This window comes from Peromyscus eremicus, chromosome 10 (assembly GCF_949786415.1).
Source record: "Peromyscus eremicus chromosome 10, PerEre_H2_v1, whole genome shotgun sequence".
Lineage (NCBI taxonomy): Eukaryota > Metazoa > Chordata > Mammalia > Rodentia > Cricetidae > Peromyscus > Peromyscus eremicus.
The window spans coordinates 1,747,017-1,768,416 of NC_081426.1; the positions used below are offsets into that span (position 1 = coordinate 1,747,017).

A 21,400-nucleotide genomic window follows, 5' to 3' on the forward strand; every position below is an offset into this window, starting at 1 on the left:
CCTATCAGCAAAGGGCTCAGCAGTGGCTATGACAGAATGGATGAACTTTCCAGTTAGAGCAAAGTTCGATAGAGTAAAGAACAAAAAGTAGTTCCTTCTGTAAGGTCCCTCTTATCTGGGATGCTACCAATTAAAGCAATGAAGACATGCCTTGAAGTGGAGAGCTCCTTGCCTCCAGGCTGCTCTCGGGGGCACTGCCCTTTGTTCCTGTTGTTGAGGAATGTGACAGTGGGAAGACGCTGAGGACCAGACAATCTTCTCTGTCAAGCTCCTTTCCCTGTGTCATGGGTAGTACCTACAGCAGTGCCCTTGCAATGCCCATATTGAGTTGATCTCAGCTGTCAGGTCCTCATCTTTCAGTAATCCCAGCTGTGGGCTGCAGACAAGTCAGGGTCCTGAACAGTCATCCTTGTTCCACTCCACTCTGCAGTGCCCTCTCTGGGCTCCGCCATCTCTCCCTTACCCTTCCCTAGCAACAAGAGGGGTTAACAGTTTTCATAGAAGAGACAGGACCCTTGTTTTCGTGTGGTTTAGGTACCCCTAGACTTGGGGATGTTCCAAGTGAGCTCTCTTTCCCTTTCTCCTTTGTGGGGACTGAAGAAAAGTTGTCACTTCACAAACTGCCCTCTGTGGCAAAGACAGACACTCTCCATCAGTCTCAGCACCACCAGGAGGAAATACTTGCTAACAGAGCAGCAATGACAGGCCATGACACACGAGCAGTGAAGGAATTTACCAAGAGAAAAAGGCAGAAGTTTGGTGTTTCGGCTGAAGTGGGCAGACAGTAGAGAGGGCCTCTGCTGCCGTGGGGCCAATTTCTTGTGGACAGTGTCAAGTGTCACTGTGCCTGTCTGTGAGGTCTCACTGGGTGGAATGCCTGTGTGGGGTTCACATCCAGGTGGTAAGGTGGACATAGCAGTACTTTTCGAGGAATAAGTTTCAGAGTGTGAATTGTTTCTTCTTGAGACTGTCTGTGTAAGATAACCCGAGTCTCCAGGAATCAAACTCCTCATGGGCTGAGCCTGCTCATTAAAGTATGAATTCTCTGGAGTGCTGTCATGGCATCCTAAAACAGACTGCAGTTTTGGTCCCTCCTCAGAGACAACAGCATCTTCCTTCTAAGCCCAGCTTGCATTCACCCAAGAATTATTTCAACAACATTAAGGTGGCAGGGCAAGAATTGTCCTTATCAGGGATTATGAAAAATGAATTAATTGTAAGTATTCTCTTATATTAATATTTTAGATATATAATCACTCTTAAGTCTATGGTATATATTCCTGAGGAAACCAAGAACCTTTACCAACCCTAGACAAAGAGCAGATTTTGAGCTCAGAAAACTTTTTTTTGCATTTATTTATGTGTTTGTGTGTGTTTATATGTATGTGGGCAGGTTACCGTGAGGCATGTGCTGGTTCTCTTCTTCCACAGTGTGAGTATGGAGGTCAAACAGGCTGTCGAGTTGAGCAGCAAGTGCCTTCACCCACAGAACCATCTCACCAGCCCTGGCTGTGAGCTTTTATAATGACAGTGTCTTTACCTGCTAACTGACAGGTGCTACCTGCAAACAACCTCAGAATTCCACTGTGGTATTAATATTTTCCAAACTTTTTTAAACATGCCTATCACAGTTAGCATTTCTATTGCTGTGAAGAGACAATATAACCACAGTAACTCTTTTTTTTTTTTTTTTTTTTTTTTTTTTTTTTTTTTTTTTTTTTTTTTTGGTTTTTCAAGACAGGGTTTCCCTGTGTAGCTTTGGCACCTTTCCTGGAACTCATTCTGTAGCCCAGGCTGACCTCCAACTCACAGAGATCTGCCTGGCTTGGCCTCCCGAGTGCTGGGATTAAAGGTGTGCGCCACCACTGACTGGCTCACAGCAACGCTTATAAAGGAAAATGTTTAATTGTGGTGGCATCTTACAGTTTCAGAGGATTAGTATATTATCGCGTCATGGTGGTACATGGCAGCATGCAGGCAGACATGGTTCTAGAGAGGGAGCTGAGAGTTCTACATCTTGACCTGCAGGCAACAGGAAGTGAACTGTCTACCACACTGAGCATAGTTTGAGCACTGGAGACCTCAAAGCCCACCCCCCGCAATGACACACTTCCTCCAACAAGGCCACACCTACTCCAACAAAGCAATACCACCTAATAGTGCCAATCCCTTTGGGGGCCATTTTCTTTCAGACAACCAACACTGCTTATGGTTAAATGGATATAATCTAGTATTTCATTTTTAACTTTGAGTATGCTTATGGACATAAGAAAAGACAAACCTATTCAAAGAATTGTCTACTATGTGTACTATAAAGAAATGTTATAGGTTTTTGTTTGTTAGGTTTTCGGGGGAATCACGTGTGTCTGTGTATGAGTATGACACCTGAGTGCAGGTTCCCTTGGAGACTAGAGGTATTGGACCCTCTGGAGTTATAGTTTCAGGCCGTGTGGGCTATCAGATGTGGGTGCTGGGAATCAAGCCAGTACTCTGTACTGGCAGAACTCACAAGTAACCACTGAGATGTTTCTTAGGCCCTAGTTTTTTCCTTGTTTCAGCCTCAATTGCCTCCTGTAATTCCTTATTATGTTGGTCTGTAACATTGAGACATATTTTAAGTTATATTGGAAGCAGACTTTTCTGTGGGACTCTTGGCTCCCTGAAGGTTACTGATCATAGAACCACTATGTAGGTAGCTGGCCCAGTGCCTTGTACATAGTAAGTAACTGGTAGAGTGCCTTGTACATAGTAACTAACTGGTAGAGTGCCTTGCACATAGTAACTAACTGGTAGAGTGCCTTGCACATAGTAACTAACTGGTAGAGTGCCTTGCACGCAGTAACTAACTGGTAGAGTGCCTTGTACATAGTAACTAACTGGTAGAGTGCCTTGCACATAGTAACTAACTGGTAGAGTGCCTTGTACATAGTAAGTAACTGGTAGAGTGCCTTGCACGTAGCAGGTAAATCTATGTCACAAAAGGCAGAGGGAACTGAAAATAAACATGTATGTGTTACTATAGCCATCAGTCTGCTTTATACACCAAGATGCCCTGTCAGCCAATTTGTGATGGAACAAAGAGCATGCTAGAACATGTTCATGACTGGCAGTGTTAAAAATATAGGAAAGTTAAACACATTTCCCTGTGTTAAATCAAATTACCATATATAGGCAATCCCAGTTTTTTTCCCTAACCTTTTATGCTATGTTTGGAGAAGAAAATCTCCTGGGAGAACCTGCCCCCAATTTTGAAAAAATGCTTTGCTTTTAATGAGTAGCTGTGTGGGAATTTCAAGCTTGCCAAAGGCAGGATGAAGCAGGACAAGCTTTTCCTCCATGATTTTGTCAACTGTGAGTGAACAGCCTCCTGCTCCACAGGCTTCACAAAGGCCCTTTGTCCTGCTTGGTCAGTGACTGCTCTGAAAGCTGTGTGGTTGCTAAGAATTGACAGTCTTTCTAAGCAAGTGCTGCAGAATAGGCCATATGAGACCCCGAACACTGCTAAATCCTCCATTGAGGCTTAGTCCAGGGAGCACTGAGATCTGGCTCTGCCCCACTGGGAGGGAAGGTCCTTTAGTCCAGCATTCCCAGTCCATTGGTGAAGAGGGAGTATTCAAGAGCTTGCTCGTGTGGAGTCCTGTGGCTGCTTGTTTTGCATAAGAGCTAGCCCAACCCTTCTGGTGGGAGAGTGGCTGTGCATAAGCAGGCCTCTGATTCCCAGAGACTTTGTGGGCTCAGTTCTCCTTCCTCACTCTACCCCAGATCCTGTGAACAATCTGCCCTCGTAACTACTCTGAGCAAGCAGAATGTAGCCAGATTCTTGTTTTTTATAAAGGTGGATGGAATAAACTAAAATCAAAGTATCTATTAAGCCCTGAAATGCTAGAATCAATCATTTCCAAGGCCTATGTTTAGGTAGATAATCACCAAAAAGCTGAATAGTTGACTTTTAAGTGAATGTAATGCTATTTTCATAAATGGTTTTCTCTCTGCAAACCCCTTGGCTTTTTTTTTAATGTTGGTTTGAAGCAAAGCAGTGGTTTCTATATATAACTGATAATTTGTAAACTGAAAACTGCCACACATTTTAGAGCAGCCCGTCTTTTCTAGAGTTACCGGTAAGGTGTAAAAACCCGGAGGTAAAGTGCTAGTGTGTGGTTTTAATGATTAGTGTGCCCAGGAAGCCCTCCCATGTAATTAGTTGAAAGAAAATTACTCTTACTTAGTTGTAAGAAACTTCCTCTCAGAGGTTGAAAAATAAAAGCATTAAAACTAAGCAAGCTCTCCTCTGTCAAGGGGAGCATCTCTCAAAGGCTCTGACGGATTGGGTGTGAGTCTTCCTGTGCTGTCTCAGAGACTCCACCTGAAGGGATTAGGTGACATCAGCGACAGTTTCTCTTTCTTGTGCTCTGTGGTCAAAATGTGGTGGCTGAGGAGATATTTGCCAATGTGAGTGGGTGTGCAGTGTGGGAGCAGGATGTTCCCGCAAACAGGCTGACAGCATGCAGATCTGCTCTGCCATCCGCTCCTTCCAAGTTTGTGCCAAACTCTGTCATCTACACACACCCCTTCTCCCAGCCCACCTCCCTGCCTCTGCTCCTGACAGCTACCTGTGTCTAAGGAGTTTGGCCGATGGTCACCCGACTAACTGTACCACTGCCATGCATGGTGACGTCGTCAACCACAACTTTTCCCTTTGCAGCTTCACCTGTCCCCTTCTCTCAATACTGCGTCACCAGTAAGCTGACTTTTCATACGTGTCCAGTGTTTAGACATCCCCCGACACCTCCTTTCTAATCTTACCATCCCTCTTGGCCCACTTTTCTACTCAAATGCTCCTACCCTGGGCCCACTGGCCATCCCTGAATATTTTTCCTAGACCTACCTCTCCTCTTTCCTGGCTAGAAAATCTCCTATCAATGCAGTGCCACACCCAGAAACTTCACATTACCAACTGCATTCAGGCTGTCTATACTGCTCACATTTCCAGCTTATCTCTGGTGGGCTCTGCCATCCTCCACCAGTCAGCCTGCTGCCCTGCAGTCTTCTTGGCAGGTAGCTTTGCTCTGCTCTGTCACTGACAACACAGAAGCCGTGAGTTCAGCTCTGTCTTGACTGTCCTTTCTCCTCCATCATGCTGCCCTTCCTCTTAACCACTCACCTCCTTCCTTCTCAGAGGAAGTGAGTCCCTTTTCCTGTTCCAACTGGACCTTCATTTGGAGCTTAGGCTCTGAATTCCTGTCCATCCATGTTTCTCATTTCTTCTCCCTTTGTCCCATAGCTGGAGCCACATTTTCAGCCAACAAGGATGTCCCAGCCTTTTCTGCCCACATCTAACTCCCTTCTGAGGAAGGTTTTTTCTCCTTCCCTCCTTCCCCTTCTCATCGGGGTTTCACACCGTCATTCTTTCACTCTCTGTCCCTTCTCATGCATCTCCTGTCCTGACTGTTGTAACATGAGGACATCCTTTCCAGGCCCCTAGAACTCCACATCTATCCTTGTTTCTTCCAGAGTAGCCTTGGGTGACATAAATGTGTGATCCACATACAATTGATTTCTCTAGAATTCACACATAAAAGGTGCTGAGAGGGTGACTTTTGTGTGTGTGTGTGTGGTTTTTTGAGACAGGCTTTCTCTGTGTAGTTTTGGTGCCTGTCCTGGATCTCACTCTGTAGACCAGGCTGGCCTCGAACTCACAGAGATCCGCCTGGCTCTGCCTCCCGAGTGCTGGGATTAAAGGCGTATGCCACTGCTGTCGGGTTGACATTATTTTTAATATATATTATTTAACCCATATATGAAAAACATTATCTCAAACCATAATTAGCGTCAACAAGTTTGCATTCTTTTTAAAAATTATTTTACATCTGAGCTTGGTAATGTGCACTGGTAATCCCTGCATTGGGGCTACAGAGGCAGAAGGATTTAGAATTCAAGACTAGGCTTGGCTATACAAACAGGAAAAAAAAAAGACCCTGTTTTACTAGGTCTTAAAGTCTTGATGTGTGTTTTACACTTATAGCACATCTTAATTTGGAGTAGTCACAGTTCAAGTACTCAGTAGCCACCATGATAGGCAGGACAATTTTAGACATAGCTCTCTCACTTGCTTTTGTTTTTTTGTTTGTTTGTTTTTAACAACTTTCCTTCTTTACCCTCCCTTCTCATTCCCCAGCTACTGTTAGCTCTCCATCATCTTTGGCTGCCTTGTCTCTACCCTCTACCTTCTCCCTGATTAATCCTGTGGGTCTCGTCCATTGCCTGGAATTCCCAGCATCATATCTCTGACTCCAGTGGGAGTTGTCCAATGCTCAACTTGTCAATTCTGAAGTGAAGATTTTCCCTCACAACCCTCCCCTCCATTGGTGGTGCCGTCACCCCCGACCGGCTGACTCCTGCTCAGAAATCTGCTGGGGTTATGTCTCCTGCTCCATCCCAGAAAGCCAGTCAGCTCCAGAGCTCAGTGAAGGCTGCTGAACCATTATTTCCACTTCGACCTTTTCTTTCTCCTCAGTCACGGCTCCAGTCAAGGTGTTCATCATCATCCTGGCATCAGTACAGAGGCCTCTTGACAATCTGCCCAGTGTTACTTAGTTCTTAGTTAGTACTTGGGCCTTCTCACTGTCCTTTTGACCTTCAGCCATTCATCTGAGCCCATGATACTCTGGGGAGCAGGTGCATTGTCCTAGGCTTTAGGCAAGAGCATTTTCAAGATGTCAGGCTTTTTTAGAACATCCCATGATTCTCTACCTGATTCTTTGCCCTTTACTCCACATCACCACTGATCAACCCTGTAGATCAGTGGTTCTCAACCTGTGGGTCATGACCCCTTTGTGTCAAATGACCCTTTCACAGAGATTGCTTATTGGATATCCTGCATATCAGGTATTTACATTATGATTCATAACAGTAGCAAAATTATAGTTATGAAGTAACAACAAAAATAATTTTAGGATTGAGGTCACCACAACATGAGGAACTGTATTAAAGAGTCACAGCATTAGGAAGGTTAAGAACCACTGCTCTAGATGGTTCTAGAAGTCATAGGGACAGACTTAATAGAATGTTTTAATAACATATAGTTCCCACAGCTTTGGAGACTTTCTCTAAACCTGAGTTAATCTTGAAACATTAAGAGTATAGTAGAGATATATTATCTATCTATCTATCTATCTATCTATCTATCTATCTATCTATCTATCTATCTATCTCCTTCTTTCCCCCTCTACCCCCCCCCCCGAAATGTGCCTCATTTCACACACATTCGTAAATACTGTCTTGTGCCTAGGTTTCATTGAATCCCAGAACCCTATTCACGGAGTGACCTTGTGAGAGATCAGGTATAAAATGGACTTCAGGTCCAAGTGATAAAAGTGGCTAGATTTTCTAAGATGTTTTGAAAATTCTTGGAGCATTTTATGGCCCATTTTGGAATCCAAACCAATTTACATTTCCTCTAAGAACACTTTCAACATTAAACATTGTCCAGCTAAAAACTAAAAACATGCTGGTCACTGACTTCCTATGGTCACTGTTCACAGATTGCACCACAGTGTAAGATGGGTCTTCAGCAGCCTGTTTCCCTCCCCCAGTACTGGGTCCAAGAATAAGGCTGCTGCACTCCTCAACAGGTCACACAGTCACACAGCCTCTTCTAGGGTCTCCTGTCAGCCACCCTCTCAGGATTTCCCTACTGTCTTGTCCAGGTCCTTTCCTCAGCATCTCTCCTGTGATGGAAGTTTGTAGACGAATTACTAAACAGTCTTATTTAACTAAAAAACCTGGAGCCAGATATCTGGGTTAAAACCTGAGAGATCAGAGGAATAGGAAAAGCCACAGCCAACCTCACCTTACCGACCCTCAGCTTCCAAAGAGACCTCTTCCTGTATACCCATGCCTATATGCCTTTCTGTTCTGCCATCTCATTTGCTCTCTCTGTCCAGCTACATCACTTCCTCTTCCTGCCCAGCTCCGTCACTTCCTGTCTGTCTGTACAGACCTCCAGACCTTTATGGTTAACTAATGTTGGAATTTAAGGCATGTGCCACCACACCTGGCTCTGTTCCCAGTGTGGCCTTTGGACTCAAGAGATACAGACAGATCCCTGCCTCCCAAATGATAGGATTAAAGGCATGTGCTACCACTGTCTGACTCCTATGTTTAGTATAGTGGCTGGCTTTTCCCCCTGATCCTCAGATAAACTTTATTAGGGTACACAAATAAAATATCACCAAAGAAGTTCCCTTTCCCAGTCATTTCAAAGCCCTCCTTACTTTTGTGTCTGGGTTTCTCCTGCCCAAATTACCCCCACATCCTGGCAGTCCCCGTCAACTCTGCAGTTTCTTGAGTCTGTTGGGTCCCTTACCAAACTCCAGGAGCACTCACTGTCCTCCTGGATTTCCCAGCCTAAGCCAAAAGAAACAACCAACTATAAAAAGCGTATTGGACCAAAACTTCAGTGAATGTTCTCATGTCCTCTGTTCATTTCCACCTCAGCAGAGTTTCTCAGAGTGACATTTCCAGTGGGATCTAAATCTGGAAGGATTTAGAAGTGCTGAAAAAATTCTAACCCGCCAGCATTCAGCTGTGCTTTAAGTTTTTGGCAGTTCCTCCCACATCTGATATTTCAAACACTGTTTATAGATGCTTGGAAAGAAGCTTTTAATGCTTGTATTGTGTTTTAACTTGCTTTCCTTTGGAGGCAGGGAATTGTCAAGTAAGTATGTGCAGCACTCTGGAAAAGCTCTGGTGTTGAGTGAAAGCCTTGTGCTCAGCGTCAGAATCGCGAGCACAGAGGCTCAGTGCTGAGAGCACCTGCTCTGCCCCTGCAGGCCCTCTTCCGTTGCTCCTCTCTTCCGTCTGAAGTGACAGCTGTAGACTGTGCTTGTACACTAAGAACGACACACTCTGAGACTGCTTTACCGCTCAAGTTTTCAGGGTCTTTTTTCTCTTCTTCTTCTTTTTTTTCTTTTTAGCTGAAAAAAAAATAAGGATGAAAAAAGCATCAGATTGCCTTTCTGTGTATATATACAAGCTCATGTATATATAAACAGTATTTGCGCTTGTATGCATACTGTATAATATGTTGTATATTATACAACCTGTGTGTATCCTGGAACCAAGCTCTGTGTTGAATCGGGAGTTATGCCATGCCATAGTTCTAGCACAGTCTTGCTCCCATTGCAACCTCCCGGCTCACTTTGGTCACACACTTAAACATTCTTAGGTAAAAGAAGAAACCCAGAGATTTGATCTGAAAGTCCCACTAAAACAGAAGAAAGAGCAGATGTCCTGGGAAGTGATAATGAATGTGCAGGAAGTGTCTGTTGTGGGAACTGGCATGCCCTATCCCAAGATTTTGTTCAGTTTGATGGAAATAATGTCAGCTGGGGGTGTCATTTGCAAATATGTCCTCTCCCCATTTTAGTACCATTTGGTCCAATTACCGCTTATGATTACATAACATGTTTGGATGGAAGAATTTCTGAGAAAATAAAGGTACCTTGTTTCCCCATTAATTATTCCAGCCAGAGCTGACCTACTGAAAAATCTGAGAATTATTAGGCTAAATTATGAGTCAAAATTAATTTGGGAACAAAGCAATCCATTGTGCACAACTCCCCAAGACATTCAAGAGGATGCCGTTGTTTTTCCTGACAACTCGTCTCTCCCGCACACTGTAAATAAGCAGAGTCCCCAGGCGTAGAGCCACAAGCATGCAGGAAGCTTTCACAAGCCTCCTTTCTCTCCACTCTCTAGGCACTTAGTGCACTTTGCCCAGAGACACCAGGGTATGACTTTCTGAGCGTGTAGCCTGGTGCACTCTTTCATTTCTGTTTTAGTTCTTGGTTGGCATGTTGGAGGAGCATGGTTTGTGCCACACCGGAATGTTTGTTCACTTGGGAAATGCTTGTGCATGAGTGAGGTGCTTGCTGACACTGCTCTAACCTGTACTGAGTTCTTACTTTGCTTTGTTTTCTGCTTCCAAGGGGATCAAGGTAATTCTTTCTCTTTGTGTTTCTTTAGAACACTGACTGGCGGTATGGGACTTGAGGCGGGACTTGGGGTGGGATCCCTCTTGCCATCCCCTGATTTCCCTAAGATTACAGAAGTCTGACCAAAAAGAACCCAATGCCACTGACAAGAGTCCTTTAGGGTTTCCTCCAAGTAAAATCTCTTAGCTAAGTTTGGGAGTGTCACTCCCCAAAGTTAAAAAGGGAGAAGCAAACTTTGGTGTAGTGGTAGCAGCTTAACTTGGATCGTAACCCTGAGTTTTGAGGCAGAGTGGGAGGCATGAGTTCTCAGTCCTTTCTTCCTTCTTGCCCTTGTCTATGGCCAGACCAGCTGGGTACTTTGCACATAGCCTCAGGGCCTGTTCCAAAGCTTGGCTTCCGAGTCCTGATGCACAGCAGCCAGGCTCTTGACCACCTGATTCTCAGTAACACTGGCATATTCCTGTTGGGAAATGGCCAGTGAAGTCAGGGAACATGACCTTTTCTTTCTCATGCATTTACTCATCCTTAGTTCTAAAGTGAGTCTCTCTAGCCAGGGGTTCTTCTTAGACCCCAGGATGTTGTTGGGTATTGGGGAAACGGGACTGATGCTGCGAAGGTGCTATAGCATATGGAAACCCAGCTCTGCCCTGTGAGCCCAACCCACACCTGCAGTTCGACAGGTCAGATTCCAAGTCACTGCTCCTAGTGGGGTGAGAGGAAAGCCACACAACAGCCCCGAGGGGAGTCCTGGCTCTGGCTTTAGCTAGCTGCTGCACAAGCAGCTTTTTATTCAATTCTGTGCTTTCTCTGACTTCTGTTTCAGACCACCCGTAAGCCGGGCAGCTCCCCAGCCAGAGAAACTCCAGAAGAACAACATCACTAAAAAGAAAAAGCTGGTTGAGGTGAGGTGGTCACATGATCATGTTTTTACCTAGTTACTGATGCTCTACACTGGCAGATGGATACCTTCATTCGACCAACCTAGAGACCCCATCAAATGAACCCAGATGGGTCTGTTGGCTCCCTGTGTCCCTATCTCCATTCTGTATGGCATTGTTCCCCCTGCCCCATCTCCAGGACCAACATTACATCTACCAGGTCACGTTCCTTTTCCCTCAGCCCTGTCACTAAGCCTTATCAATCATCACCTACTCTAAAATGCATTGTGTCCCTTAAACATGACCCTGTTGCCCTATACACTCGACTCCCTGGGACTTCAGAAAGAAGTGGGTGACACATAAGTCACAACATCTCTCATCTCACTTTCTTTCTTCTGCAGGCTTTCATCCAATTCTCACATGTGAGGTGGGGACTGTTACTTTCATTTGCAAACGAGGGCTCTATGGTTCAGGGATGATAAGAACCTATTACTAAGGTCACCAGTCCAGTGATGGAGGAAGACCTGGGCTTAAGGTTCAGCCTTGAGGATCAGCTCCAGTGAACCGGCTGTTTTCACAGACCGACCACCCCAGAGTCCTCTCTTCAAAGCTCAAATCTTTCATACCTTATGCTGGCTTTAATACCCAAAAATATTCCCACATTGCCAGTGAGAGTCATGGTTACAGTTTGAAAAACCTCAACCAGAGAGACCTTCCTAGCTCATGACTTACGATTCCCTTGCAACTCAAATCTCCAACCCTGAACTCATCCTCTCAAATGATCTTGGACTTTGAGGTCCTGTGTTTCAGTTCCTCAGTTCCCCACACTGCAGTTCTTTCAGGCCTTTCTCTGGGGTCAGATATCTGTGTAGGACCTTCATTTATGATGTCCCTCATCCTGACCCCTCCTACCCAGCTCCACCACATCCATGTCCTCAGGCCTCAGCACACACTCTGCTGTTAGACTCTAAACCCACACTGATGCCAGAATATTTTTTTTTTCCTGGAAAGGAATTTTGAGATATATATTTTGGAAGATAGCTCAGGTCAGGAAATGCAGCTTAGTTTCAGGAAAGACAGGATCCAACAGCTTCTAGAAGGGCCATCATAAGCCAGAATGGTGCCAATCTTCTGTCAAGCAAGCACTCATGGGGGCCTGAAGTGTTTTCCTCTAAAAACTTCTTGAACTACTGTCTTAAACACATTGCTAGTGTAGGGCTTCTTAGCCCCTGAGTCTGCAGATCCTCAGGTGGTTAAACTACTGAGCCTACCAATGTCTACTCTAAATTTCCAGGAGACTGTCTGATTAGCCACACTTGGGTCAACTGACCACTGCATTCAGGGCAAGGCCCCATGCTGGGAGATATTTGATCACTGTGAACCCTGAGTTTGCATTTGCATTAATTAAATAAAATTAACCTTGGGTCAGGAGGCTGCGTTAGCAACTAGTTCACAGAAAGTAATCATAGAGCCTCAGAGGGCATCTGGGAGAGAGAAAGAGATGCACCAGAAGTAGGGGGGGGGGGATTTGGAGTGGCATGGCTTTTTCTGTTTTGGCAGAGAGAAGGATGGGCTTTTTGGGAGACACCAGCAAGGAGAGAAGGTTAGCTAGGTACTACTCAACTTCTCCAAACTAGCAGGTTTTCACCCCAGCCTTTGAGTCTTGAGCTATATTTATAAATAGAATGATAGATTTAGTTAAAGCTACCTTTAATGGCAGCAGCAGAGCCAGTGCCTGCAGCAACAGAATTCCTGCCAGGTTTCAGCCTGAGTGGCCAGGCCACTGCCAGGGAAGCAGGCTGGTAACTATGGAGTCACAATTGCTGCCTGAAATAGTAGATTAAGGCACAGCTACTGTGCCAAAGTTAAAACAACAGTCCCATATTAAATACATTCCTGGGGAACATTTTGGGGGAATCGGGGATAAGAAGAGATTCATTTAGTTGGAAGGAGAAAGACTTTCCAGGTGAGAGGTATGTAAGGGAACAAAGCTGTAACACAGGAAAGCTTATGGCAAATGGGCTAAGTGTCAGTCAGCTTGTGCAGGATGCTCAGAGCGTGGTTGGGTGTGTAGGTAAGGCTTGTTGTGCCAACTCAAGGAGTTTGGGGTTTATCCTAGAGGCAGTGAAAGGCAATGAATGCTTTTCAGTAAAGAAACACTGTGGCATTTTAGGAGAGTTAATCTGATGTTTGCAATTAGCAAGCTTCAGAAACACCAGAATCAGGGAAACTGAAGAAGTGGGACCCACACACTATAAACTTTATATCCCATGAGCTAACACAAGGCCAAGCATGGAGGAAACACCCAGCGCAAGTGTGTTGAATGGAATCAAAAATTGATCTGAATCAGCCACTGCTCTTTGTCATAGAGGACAAGACAAAAGATAAAAATGTGAATCCAGAGCAGTGTCTAGTTGCTTGGGAAAATGCAAATGCACAGGAACTTCATGGGACAAATTATAACCAACACATCGGGCATGGCCTCGGCTCACCCAGCAGCAGCAGCCAGTCACAGCTGCCTCTGGGACCGTTTCCTGGCAGCCTCTGAACCACTATTCAGCTGAGCTAAGGAGTGAATATCTGCCAGTGCATAAATGTGACACTTGTAGGTGACCATTGGAGGCCATCCAGCATGTACATTTTGACTCACCTGAAGAACCAAAAAGTCACTTTGGTTTACTTAGGGAAGTCACTGTCACCTAACATTTCAGGGGACTAAATAAAGGGCTGTGTTCCATCCTTAGCTAGTCCAGAGCCTTCAGTGAGTGGCATCTGCCTCACAAAGTGTTCCTGTGACATGTGTGGCTATTCATGCAATGTGCAGTGTGGGATTGTTCCTCTGCTGTAGCTGCTAAGTGTGGACTCACTCTGTGTGTGTGCATGCAGGAGCTGGCTCTGGACCATGTGTTTGGCTACAGAGGGTTTGACTGCCGGAACAACCTGCATTACCTTAATGATGGTGCCGACATCATTTTCCACACTGCGGCTGCTGGCATTGTACAGAACCTCTCCACAGGTAGCTTTGGGAGAAGCCACAGTGCACACCTGTCTGCCCATGTTCCCACTCATTTGATGCCCCAAAGCCTCTTCCCTTAGAGCCATTCTACTCTCATCCAGGCTGGTGTCATTCAGTCCTCAAAGTGCTCACTCAGCTCTTGGGTCCAGGCCTCCTGCCTCTCTGGCCTCAGCCTGGTTTGACCATGGTGTAGGCACTGGAGGGGAGCTACCTGTGCTTCAGTCAGCCCCTCTGTGGTGAGAGGGAAGAGAGGCTGGGGAGAAGAGGGGGGGAAGCAGAGAAATGAAGAACAAAGGCAGAGACCAAAATTAAGAGCAAAGCAAAGGGAACCAGTTTCCAGCTCTCAAACACATGGTAGTCCTGAGTGTTAGAATTAGAGGTGTGCACCACAGGGCCCAGCTTGTTTGGCTCAGCAATGTTCACAAAGAGTGTGTTATTAGCAGAGATACTCAGTGCTCTCTAGCCATGAATTCAATCTAGAAATAAAGCTTTAAAAGGAAACATTTCAAACAGAAAATGTGCAACCGACCACATTCATATCCTCTCTACCAGATCAGAGGTATCTTACTGGCTTCATATAGCATGTTCCTTGATCGGTCCGTGTAGTTCATGTTTAGATTTGGAGAGTACTATCAATGGGTTATTTTTATTTTTCTCCCTTTTGGGAAGGAAGGCTTTGAGACTTTTCGTGTTTTCTCAGGTTTTTTAGGTATATGCCATCTTTTTAAGAGCACTATGCTATATTCCCACGTTTATCAATGCTACCACTCCCCAATCTGTTCCTAGGCATTTGAGTGGATTTTAAAAGGCTCTTTGGAAAGTCAGGAAACCCATTTACTGCAATAGATGGCAAAGTATTTCCTACCCCTCCTTCCACTTCCTGTGAAATATGTTGACTTGGGGATAAAGCTGGACTGTGCCACCCAGGCTCCCAGGTGGGCAGGTTCCTATTAGCAGTGACTCCACGGGTACTTCCTCTGGTGCCACTTTGTGCCCCATGGTGCCACTGCTCACTGTTTGCAGCATCTCCTTCAGGTCAGAGGTGGATGTTGAGAAAACACTCATCTTATGCCATGGGGAGGAGGGAACTTGAACTTCATCATTTTAGTCTCTGAAAGCGCGTGTGCTTGATCCGCGTGCTGTATCTGCACAGGCAGTGGGAAAGGCTGAGATAGAGTGTGGTTCTATTAGGAATGGGCGTGTTTTGTCCTTCCAGATCCACATCAGAACATGTGAACTTTTTGAAAAGGTCCCCCCATCCCCAAGGACCATTCTGAAAATGATAATTTGGGTTTTATAAAAACATAATCTTTTCTAAGGCATTTCCAGATTCCCCATTCAGCTTTGTGATAGCTGTGGAAAGCCTTAGATCCCACTACTCACCTTCCATGATTCCTCTCTCCTAGGCAGCCAGAGCTTCTACCTGGAGCACACGGATGACATCCTTTGCCTCACAGTGAACCAGCACCCAAAATACAGAAATGTGGTGGCTACCAGCCAGATAGGTAGGGCTCCCCACTGGCTTTGTGCTGTACAAGGGCACTGGCCTATCAACACTAGCACTTTCTAGAGACGGGTGACTGAGACCCTTTCTGGCTGATGTCTCAATTGTTTGTTTTGTTTTGAGTTTTTTTTTTTCCTTCTGAGTCTTAAAATATGTCTGTGTAACTTGAGTTGATACATGTATTGACTAGTGATTTGGAGAGACCATAAAATCAGACCAAGGCCTGGTAGTTAAATAAACAGATGATCCTCTTCCGTGTGGACTGGACCCGAGGTGTAAGTGAGTCTCATGTCTTGGAGCCTGATGAGTGCTTGGCAAGACTGTGGTTCAGTGTGTGTGCCTGGCTCTTCGGTTCCCTGAGAAGCCGCCAGCCACAATTGTGAAAAGTTATCCTTATATTTGTTTTTACTTTGTCAAGGAACTGTCAGAGGCAGTTCTTACAAAGTCCCTTGCTTGTTTTCATCAAAGCCATGTCCATTTGGAGTCTGCTTCGCTGGGGTTGAGTGTGGCACTCTTAAAAACGTGACTCACCGCCGTTATTTCTCATTGCCACGGCCCACTATTGCAGGTGACGCCATGGAAAACACAGGTGAGGCTGTCCCAGCTGCAAATAGCTCAGATCCGCACAGCAAGATCATGTCAGTGTATCACTTGCTGGTTGTGTCTGGTTGTGCTGCAGATACAAATCCATCCTCACCAGTTTCCTTTGAATAAAATCTTCCGCAAGTGTGTCAGACGTAAACGTCCGAATGCTCTGCCTTTGGCAGCAAGTTTCTTAACGCCTTCCTGTGGCCAGGCCATGCTGGGCGTCTCTTATGCCCAGTAGCTGAGACCCTGAACGCTGAGGCGCCACCGTCTCTGTCATTTCTCCCGCACTCAGGGACAACACCCTCAGTTCACGTCTGGGACGCCGTGACCAAACACACCCTCTCTGTGCTGCGGTGCTTCCACTCCAAGGGGGTGAACTATGTCAACTTCAGCGCAACTGGGAAGCTCCTGGTGTCCGTGGGCGTGGATCCAGAGCACACCATCACCGTCTGGCGATGGCAAGAAGGTAACAAGCTGGGCTGCGTATTCCTTCTCCAGGGCTGCTTCCGGGCAAGGCACTCTCGGATCTCAGTCTGTGCCATGGCCAGCTGGAGGCTGCTCGGGAACCATGGCAGCTAGTGAAGGACCTGTGGGTATGTTGGGAAAGTGCTAACACTGACCACAGAGACAGCACTAGCCCCTCTCTGCCATCACCACCTCCCTCCCCAAACTCCCTTGTCTTCGTGGTTGGCCTCTGGATTCTTCTCCAGCTGTTTTATCTGGCCACCTTGTTATTAGAACTGGAGTCTAATGGTCACTGAACCATGGTCACTGAAAGCAAATTCCAGCTGTGAAAGTAATTTTGGGCTTTAATGCTTCTGAAATGAGAAGTCACCTTAATCACTGTTTATAGCAGCAGTTCTCAAACTGTTGATCTCAGCCTTTTCACAGGGGTCTCCTAAGACCACCGGGAAACACAGATATTTACATTATGATTCATAACAGTAACAAAATTACAGGTACGAAGTAGCAATGAAAATCATTTTATGGTTGGGAGTCACCACAACATTTGGAACTGCATTAAAGGGTTACAGCATTAGGAAGGTTGAGAATCATTGGCTTATAGTATAGTTAATGAACTTCTTTCTTATCTACCCCTAATGCATGCACACATCCTCTCTCTCTCTCTCTCTCTCTCTCTCTCTCTCTCTCTCTCTCTCTCTCACACACACACACACACACACACATGCACATACGCACTCACACACACATGCACACACGCACTCACACACACATGCACACACGCACTCACACACACATGCACACACGCACTCACACACACATGCACACACGCACTCACACACACATGCACACACGCACTCACACACACATGCACACACGCACTCACACACACATGCACACCAGCTGCTACTAAATTTGTAATTGTCTTACAATTAAAAATAAGCCATTTTCTGAGTATATGCTCAGGTCAGCCTTGGCAAAAGTAGATCCAATTAGTAAGGGCATTAATGAGGTCTATCTTCAGCTGGTATCTGGGACACACTGAGCTGGCAAGTAGAGAAGTGGCAGTTCTCCAATCTAGGACTCTAGAGTCCCATTATCTCCTCATCTTCTCATGGAAGGGGTGTGAAGAATGACTCTTAAGAGGTGTATACATTTTGAGAAATGTTCCCATCTTTCCTGAGCCCCAGTTAAGAGTGGCCAGTGGCTGACAAATGTTAAGATCAAGTCTCCTTACACTGCACTGGGAGCCAGCTAGACCCACAGTATTTCTAGAAAACCACACTGTCATATTGTTTACAGTTCATTGTGTCCAATGTCCCCATAACCCATCTCTCTGGGATGCAATCAGTTGCTTATGATACCGGGTGGTCAGTGGATCAACTAGATGGTACAGATGAGAAATGGAGCATCATATCTTGCAGCCTCAATGCATCCCAGAGTTGGAAGGCTAGGGACATCTTCTAGCCATCCAGGTCCATCCCACAGAAGTCCTCCAGTGCTTTCCCAGCAGGCTTCCTTCCATCTGCATGGAGATCTCCAAGGACACAGTCCGTCACTTCCCGAGAAGCCCACGCCTGTTAGCTCTTTTCATAGAGTTCTCTCTTTCTGGGGCAGAGTTGTGTTCCAGATGCCCTTTTTTCTCAGGCTGTTGACTCTAGTCCCAGGTCCTAAGAGAAGAGTGAACCCATGGCTCCTACCCAGTCTTCTGTCTTCAAGCTCATGCTCCCTCCTCACCTCCCCACTTGTCCTTCCAGGCAGAGCCTGCTCTTCTGACCTCCCAAGGCAGCAAGGACTAGAAAGTCACTGCTTTCCACTAGCTCCCAAATAGTCTCCTCTTTAAACTAGCTCCCCGGAGGAGAGAAGTGTGGAGTGTCCTCTCCTTGTGTTATCTGGAACCAGTCTGCATGGAGAGTTCTAAGCAGATGCCCTCTTCATGGTTGACTGGACTCTTCCTTTCTCTAGTGTGTTGTGCTTTTTTTTTCCCTTCAAGTCCTGCCTTCATATAAATAGAACATATTGGGGGAGGTTTATATACATTTGTATTATCACTGAAGAGCACATTGTGTGTTCCTGTATGGTTAGTGGATCATTTTGGAGAGCATGTATATGAATAATAAGATGGGATTTCAATTGGACTTATTATATACAATGCATTTTTCAGATCCTATAGATGTCTACGTAACTTGTTCTGAACAGACTAGAAGCCAATTCAGTGTCTCCACAGTGAAAAAATACCCAAGAGATTAAAATAAGAGAAGAAACCCAGTGGCTTGAATATGACTTTAGTTATAATTTTGCATTTCCTCCAAAGCTGGTGAGGTTGATCTTTGCATCTCTTGTTGGTCACTTACACTACTGCTTCCATAGTCCACCTGTTGACTGGAAACAGGAGTGTCTACTTACAATGATACACTGGTCTTTATTTAATGCTGACCCCGACTCTCACAAGAGTTGCAAACACTTTTCTTCCCTCCTGTTTTTTGCTGTCAGACATAGTTTATGGTCTGGGTGTCCATGGTTTCAAAGTCCCAGTAATGAGATCCCTTACTACTGTGAGGATTTCGGTTGCACAGAGTGTTTGGTTAACATGTGGAGTAGAGGGCTCTCCTGATGCAGCCTCCCCTGGAAAAAGCTTTCTTTGTGGAGTGCCTGGAGCTACAGGGCCAGCTTCCTTCAAAACCCACCACCAACACAACCATCCCTCTCCTGTAGAGCCATCATGAAAAACAAATGAGCAAATGCACAGAGAGTAGAAGGAAAAAGATCTGGATAAATAATAAAGGGGGGAGAAGAAACTGGAACCAATACTGAGAGGATGTAGAAAGAGCCTTAAAGAAAAAGTAACGAATTTAAGATAAAAATTTAAACTTAAAAAGTTTAAAAGAGTAAAAAGAGTCTTAAAATGTAGGCAAAAGGAATAGAAACAAAAGGTTTTAAAAGGATCCAGATGAATGCCAAAATTAGTTCTGAGTGTGGAGTGATCATTATGGCCACACACTTCCCACCTGCACCAATTCTCTGGCTCCTCCAAGCACCTTTGTGGCTAGAATGATTGTTATACTGATTACAGCGAGGAACCTGAGGGCAGAGCAGAGGTGAAGATGTTCAAAGACGCTCTACAAATGGAACTGAGACTCAAGATGAAGGCTAAGTGAGACACGGGAGACATTTAGAGTACGGTATAAGAAAAGCTAGTAACTAAATATAAAAAGTAAAAATTTAAACATAAAATGCATGAACTGGAAAAGGATATCGAGGTTAAAGAAAATGAATGCAGGAATCATGGATAGAAATAAGAAAATAAAAGGTGTCTGAAGAATCTCAGCTCCCAGTGACCCTGGAAGGGCGGAGCATCCTGGGGGTAAATAGTGCTGATTTGGGAGTAGGAAGATATAGTAGGAAGGTAGATCAATTCTACCTTTTTCTGGAATCTAGAAGCTTCCATATCATGGACCACAGTCATTTCCTCTTGTCATGGACTTTGGGGTGGGGGTTCCGTTAGTAGCATCCACTTCTCTGGAAAATTCCCAGCCACACGTATATGCCCTTCTTGGGATGGTGTCTGAGAGGGATGCAGTTAAAGAAGGAACTCTGACCTGCGTTCTGAGTGGATGGAAAGCGGACCTAGGCTGTTATTCCTGCTTCCCCATACATGGCAGAAGGACTAGCCTCATTGGACTCTGTCACCCACACAGGTACCAAGGTTGCCAGCCGAGGGGGTCACCTAGAGCGCATATTTGTGGTAGAATTTCGCCCTGACTCAGACACACAGTTTGTATCTGTTGGGGTCAAACACATGAAGTTCTGGACTCTGGCTGGAAGTGCTCTGCTGTACAAGAAAGGGGTCATCGGATCCATGGAAGCTGCCAAGATGCAGACAATGTTGTCCGTGGCTTTTGGTGCTGTAAGTTCAAGCAGATGCTTTCTCAGAGAGGGCCCTGAATCCTCAGGAAGGGCATGGGGGGAAGGTGGAGGAGGGGTTGGCCAAGAAGCCAAAGTCAATAAGAAAGCCACTTCCACATTGTCCCTTACTAAGTGGCTCCTTAGTATTCAGTGTCCCCATCCTTAGCATCCATAAGGGGTTGACTGCACTGTGTGCATGTGTTTGTCAATATGCTGGTGGATGTGTGGAACCAGTTACCACCTTTGAGACAGTCTGTCACTGAACCTGAACCTTGCTAATTAGGCTAGATCGGGTGGCCAGTGATCCTCAGGGATCTGCCTGTCTCTCGTTTCCCAGCACTGAGATTATGAGCACAGACTAGTACACCAGGCTTTTTAAAATGTAGGTTCATGGGATTGAACCCAGGCCCTCATTCTTGTAAGGCAAGTGCTTACTGACGGAACTATCTCCTCAGTCCCTCAATTGACTACATTTTTACCCATTTTTTTTTTTGTTCTCAAATGTTGAGTCAAAAAGTATTAGTTACTTTTCTTGTTGCCATGACAAAATAGCTGAGGAGAGCAAGTTAAGCAAGGATTTATTTTGGCTCTGGGTTAAGATCAGATCATCATGACAGCAGCGGCATGATAGTAGGTCATGGGTTACATGGCGCCCATGGTCAGGAGGCAGAGGCGATGCTGGTGCTCAGCTCACTGTCTCCTTCTTATTCAGTCTGAGTCCCCAGGAATTAGGATAGTGCCACCCACATCCAACCATTTCCTTTGCAGTTGCCCTTTCTAGAAATAGACACATGGAGAGGTTGTTTTTCATAAGAAATTTTAATCCATCCAAACTGACAGCGATTAACCATCAAGGTGTAGGTTTAGTAGTCCCAGGTGACACCAGAGCAGACCCTGCTTAAGCAACCCCTGAGAATTCTGGGAATACTTTCCACCCTCAGGGAGTAGTCTTTTTCTTCCTGGCCCTCCTGCTCCACAAATCCCCCAGCCAGTGCACATGTAAGGCATCTCCAGTGCAATGTGTCCACTTCCCAGGTGAACCCCAGGCGTG

General features: G+C 45.5%; 1 protein-coding gene across 1 annotated transcript in view; it reads left to right on the top strand.

The window, feature by feature from the left end:
• Eml6 (EMAP like 6) overlaps window positions 1-21,400 on the top strand; it is a 145,666-nt gene that overhangs the window by 113,750 nt on the left and 10,516 nt on the right. The window contains exons 27-31 of the mRNA XM_059275183.1: window positions 10,819-10,897; window positions 13,760-13,889; window positions 15,296-15,394; window positions 16,274-16,447; window positions 20,142-20,350. Coding sequence (XP_059131166.1) covers window positions 10,819-10,897; window positions 13,760-13,889; window positions 15,296-15,394; window positions 16,274-16,447; window positions 20,142-20,350 — 691 coding nt within the window. The remainder of the gene's footprint in view (window positions 1-10,818; window positions 10,898-13,759; window positions 13,890-15,295; window positions 15,395-16,273; window positions 16,448-20,141; window positions 20,351-21,400) is intronic.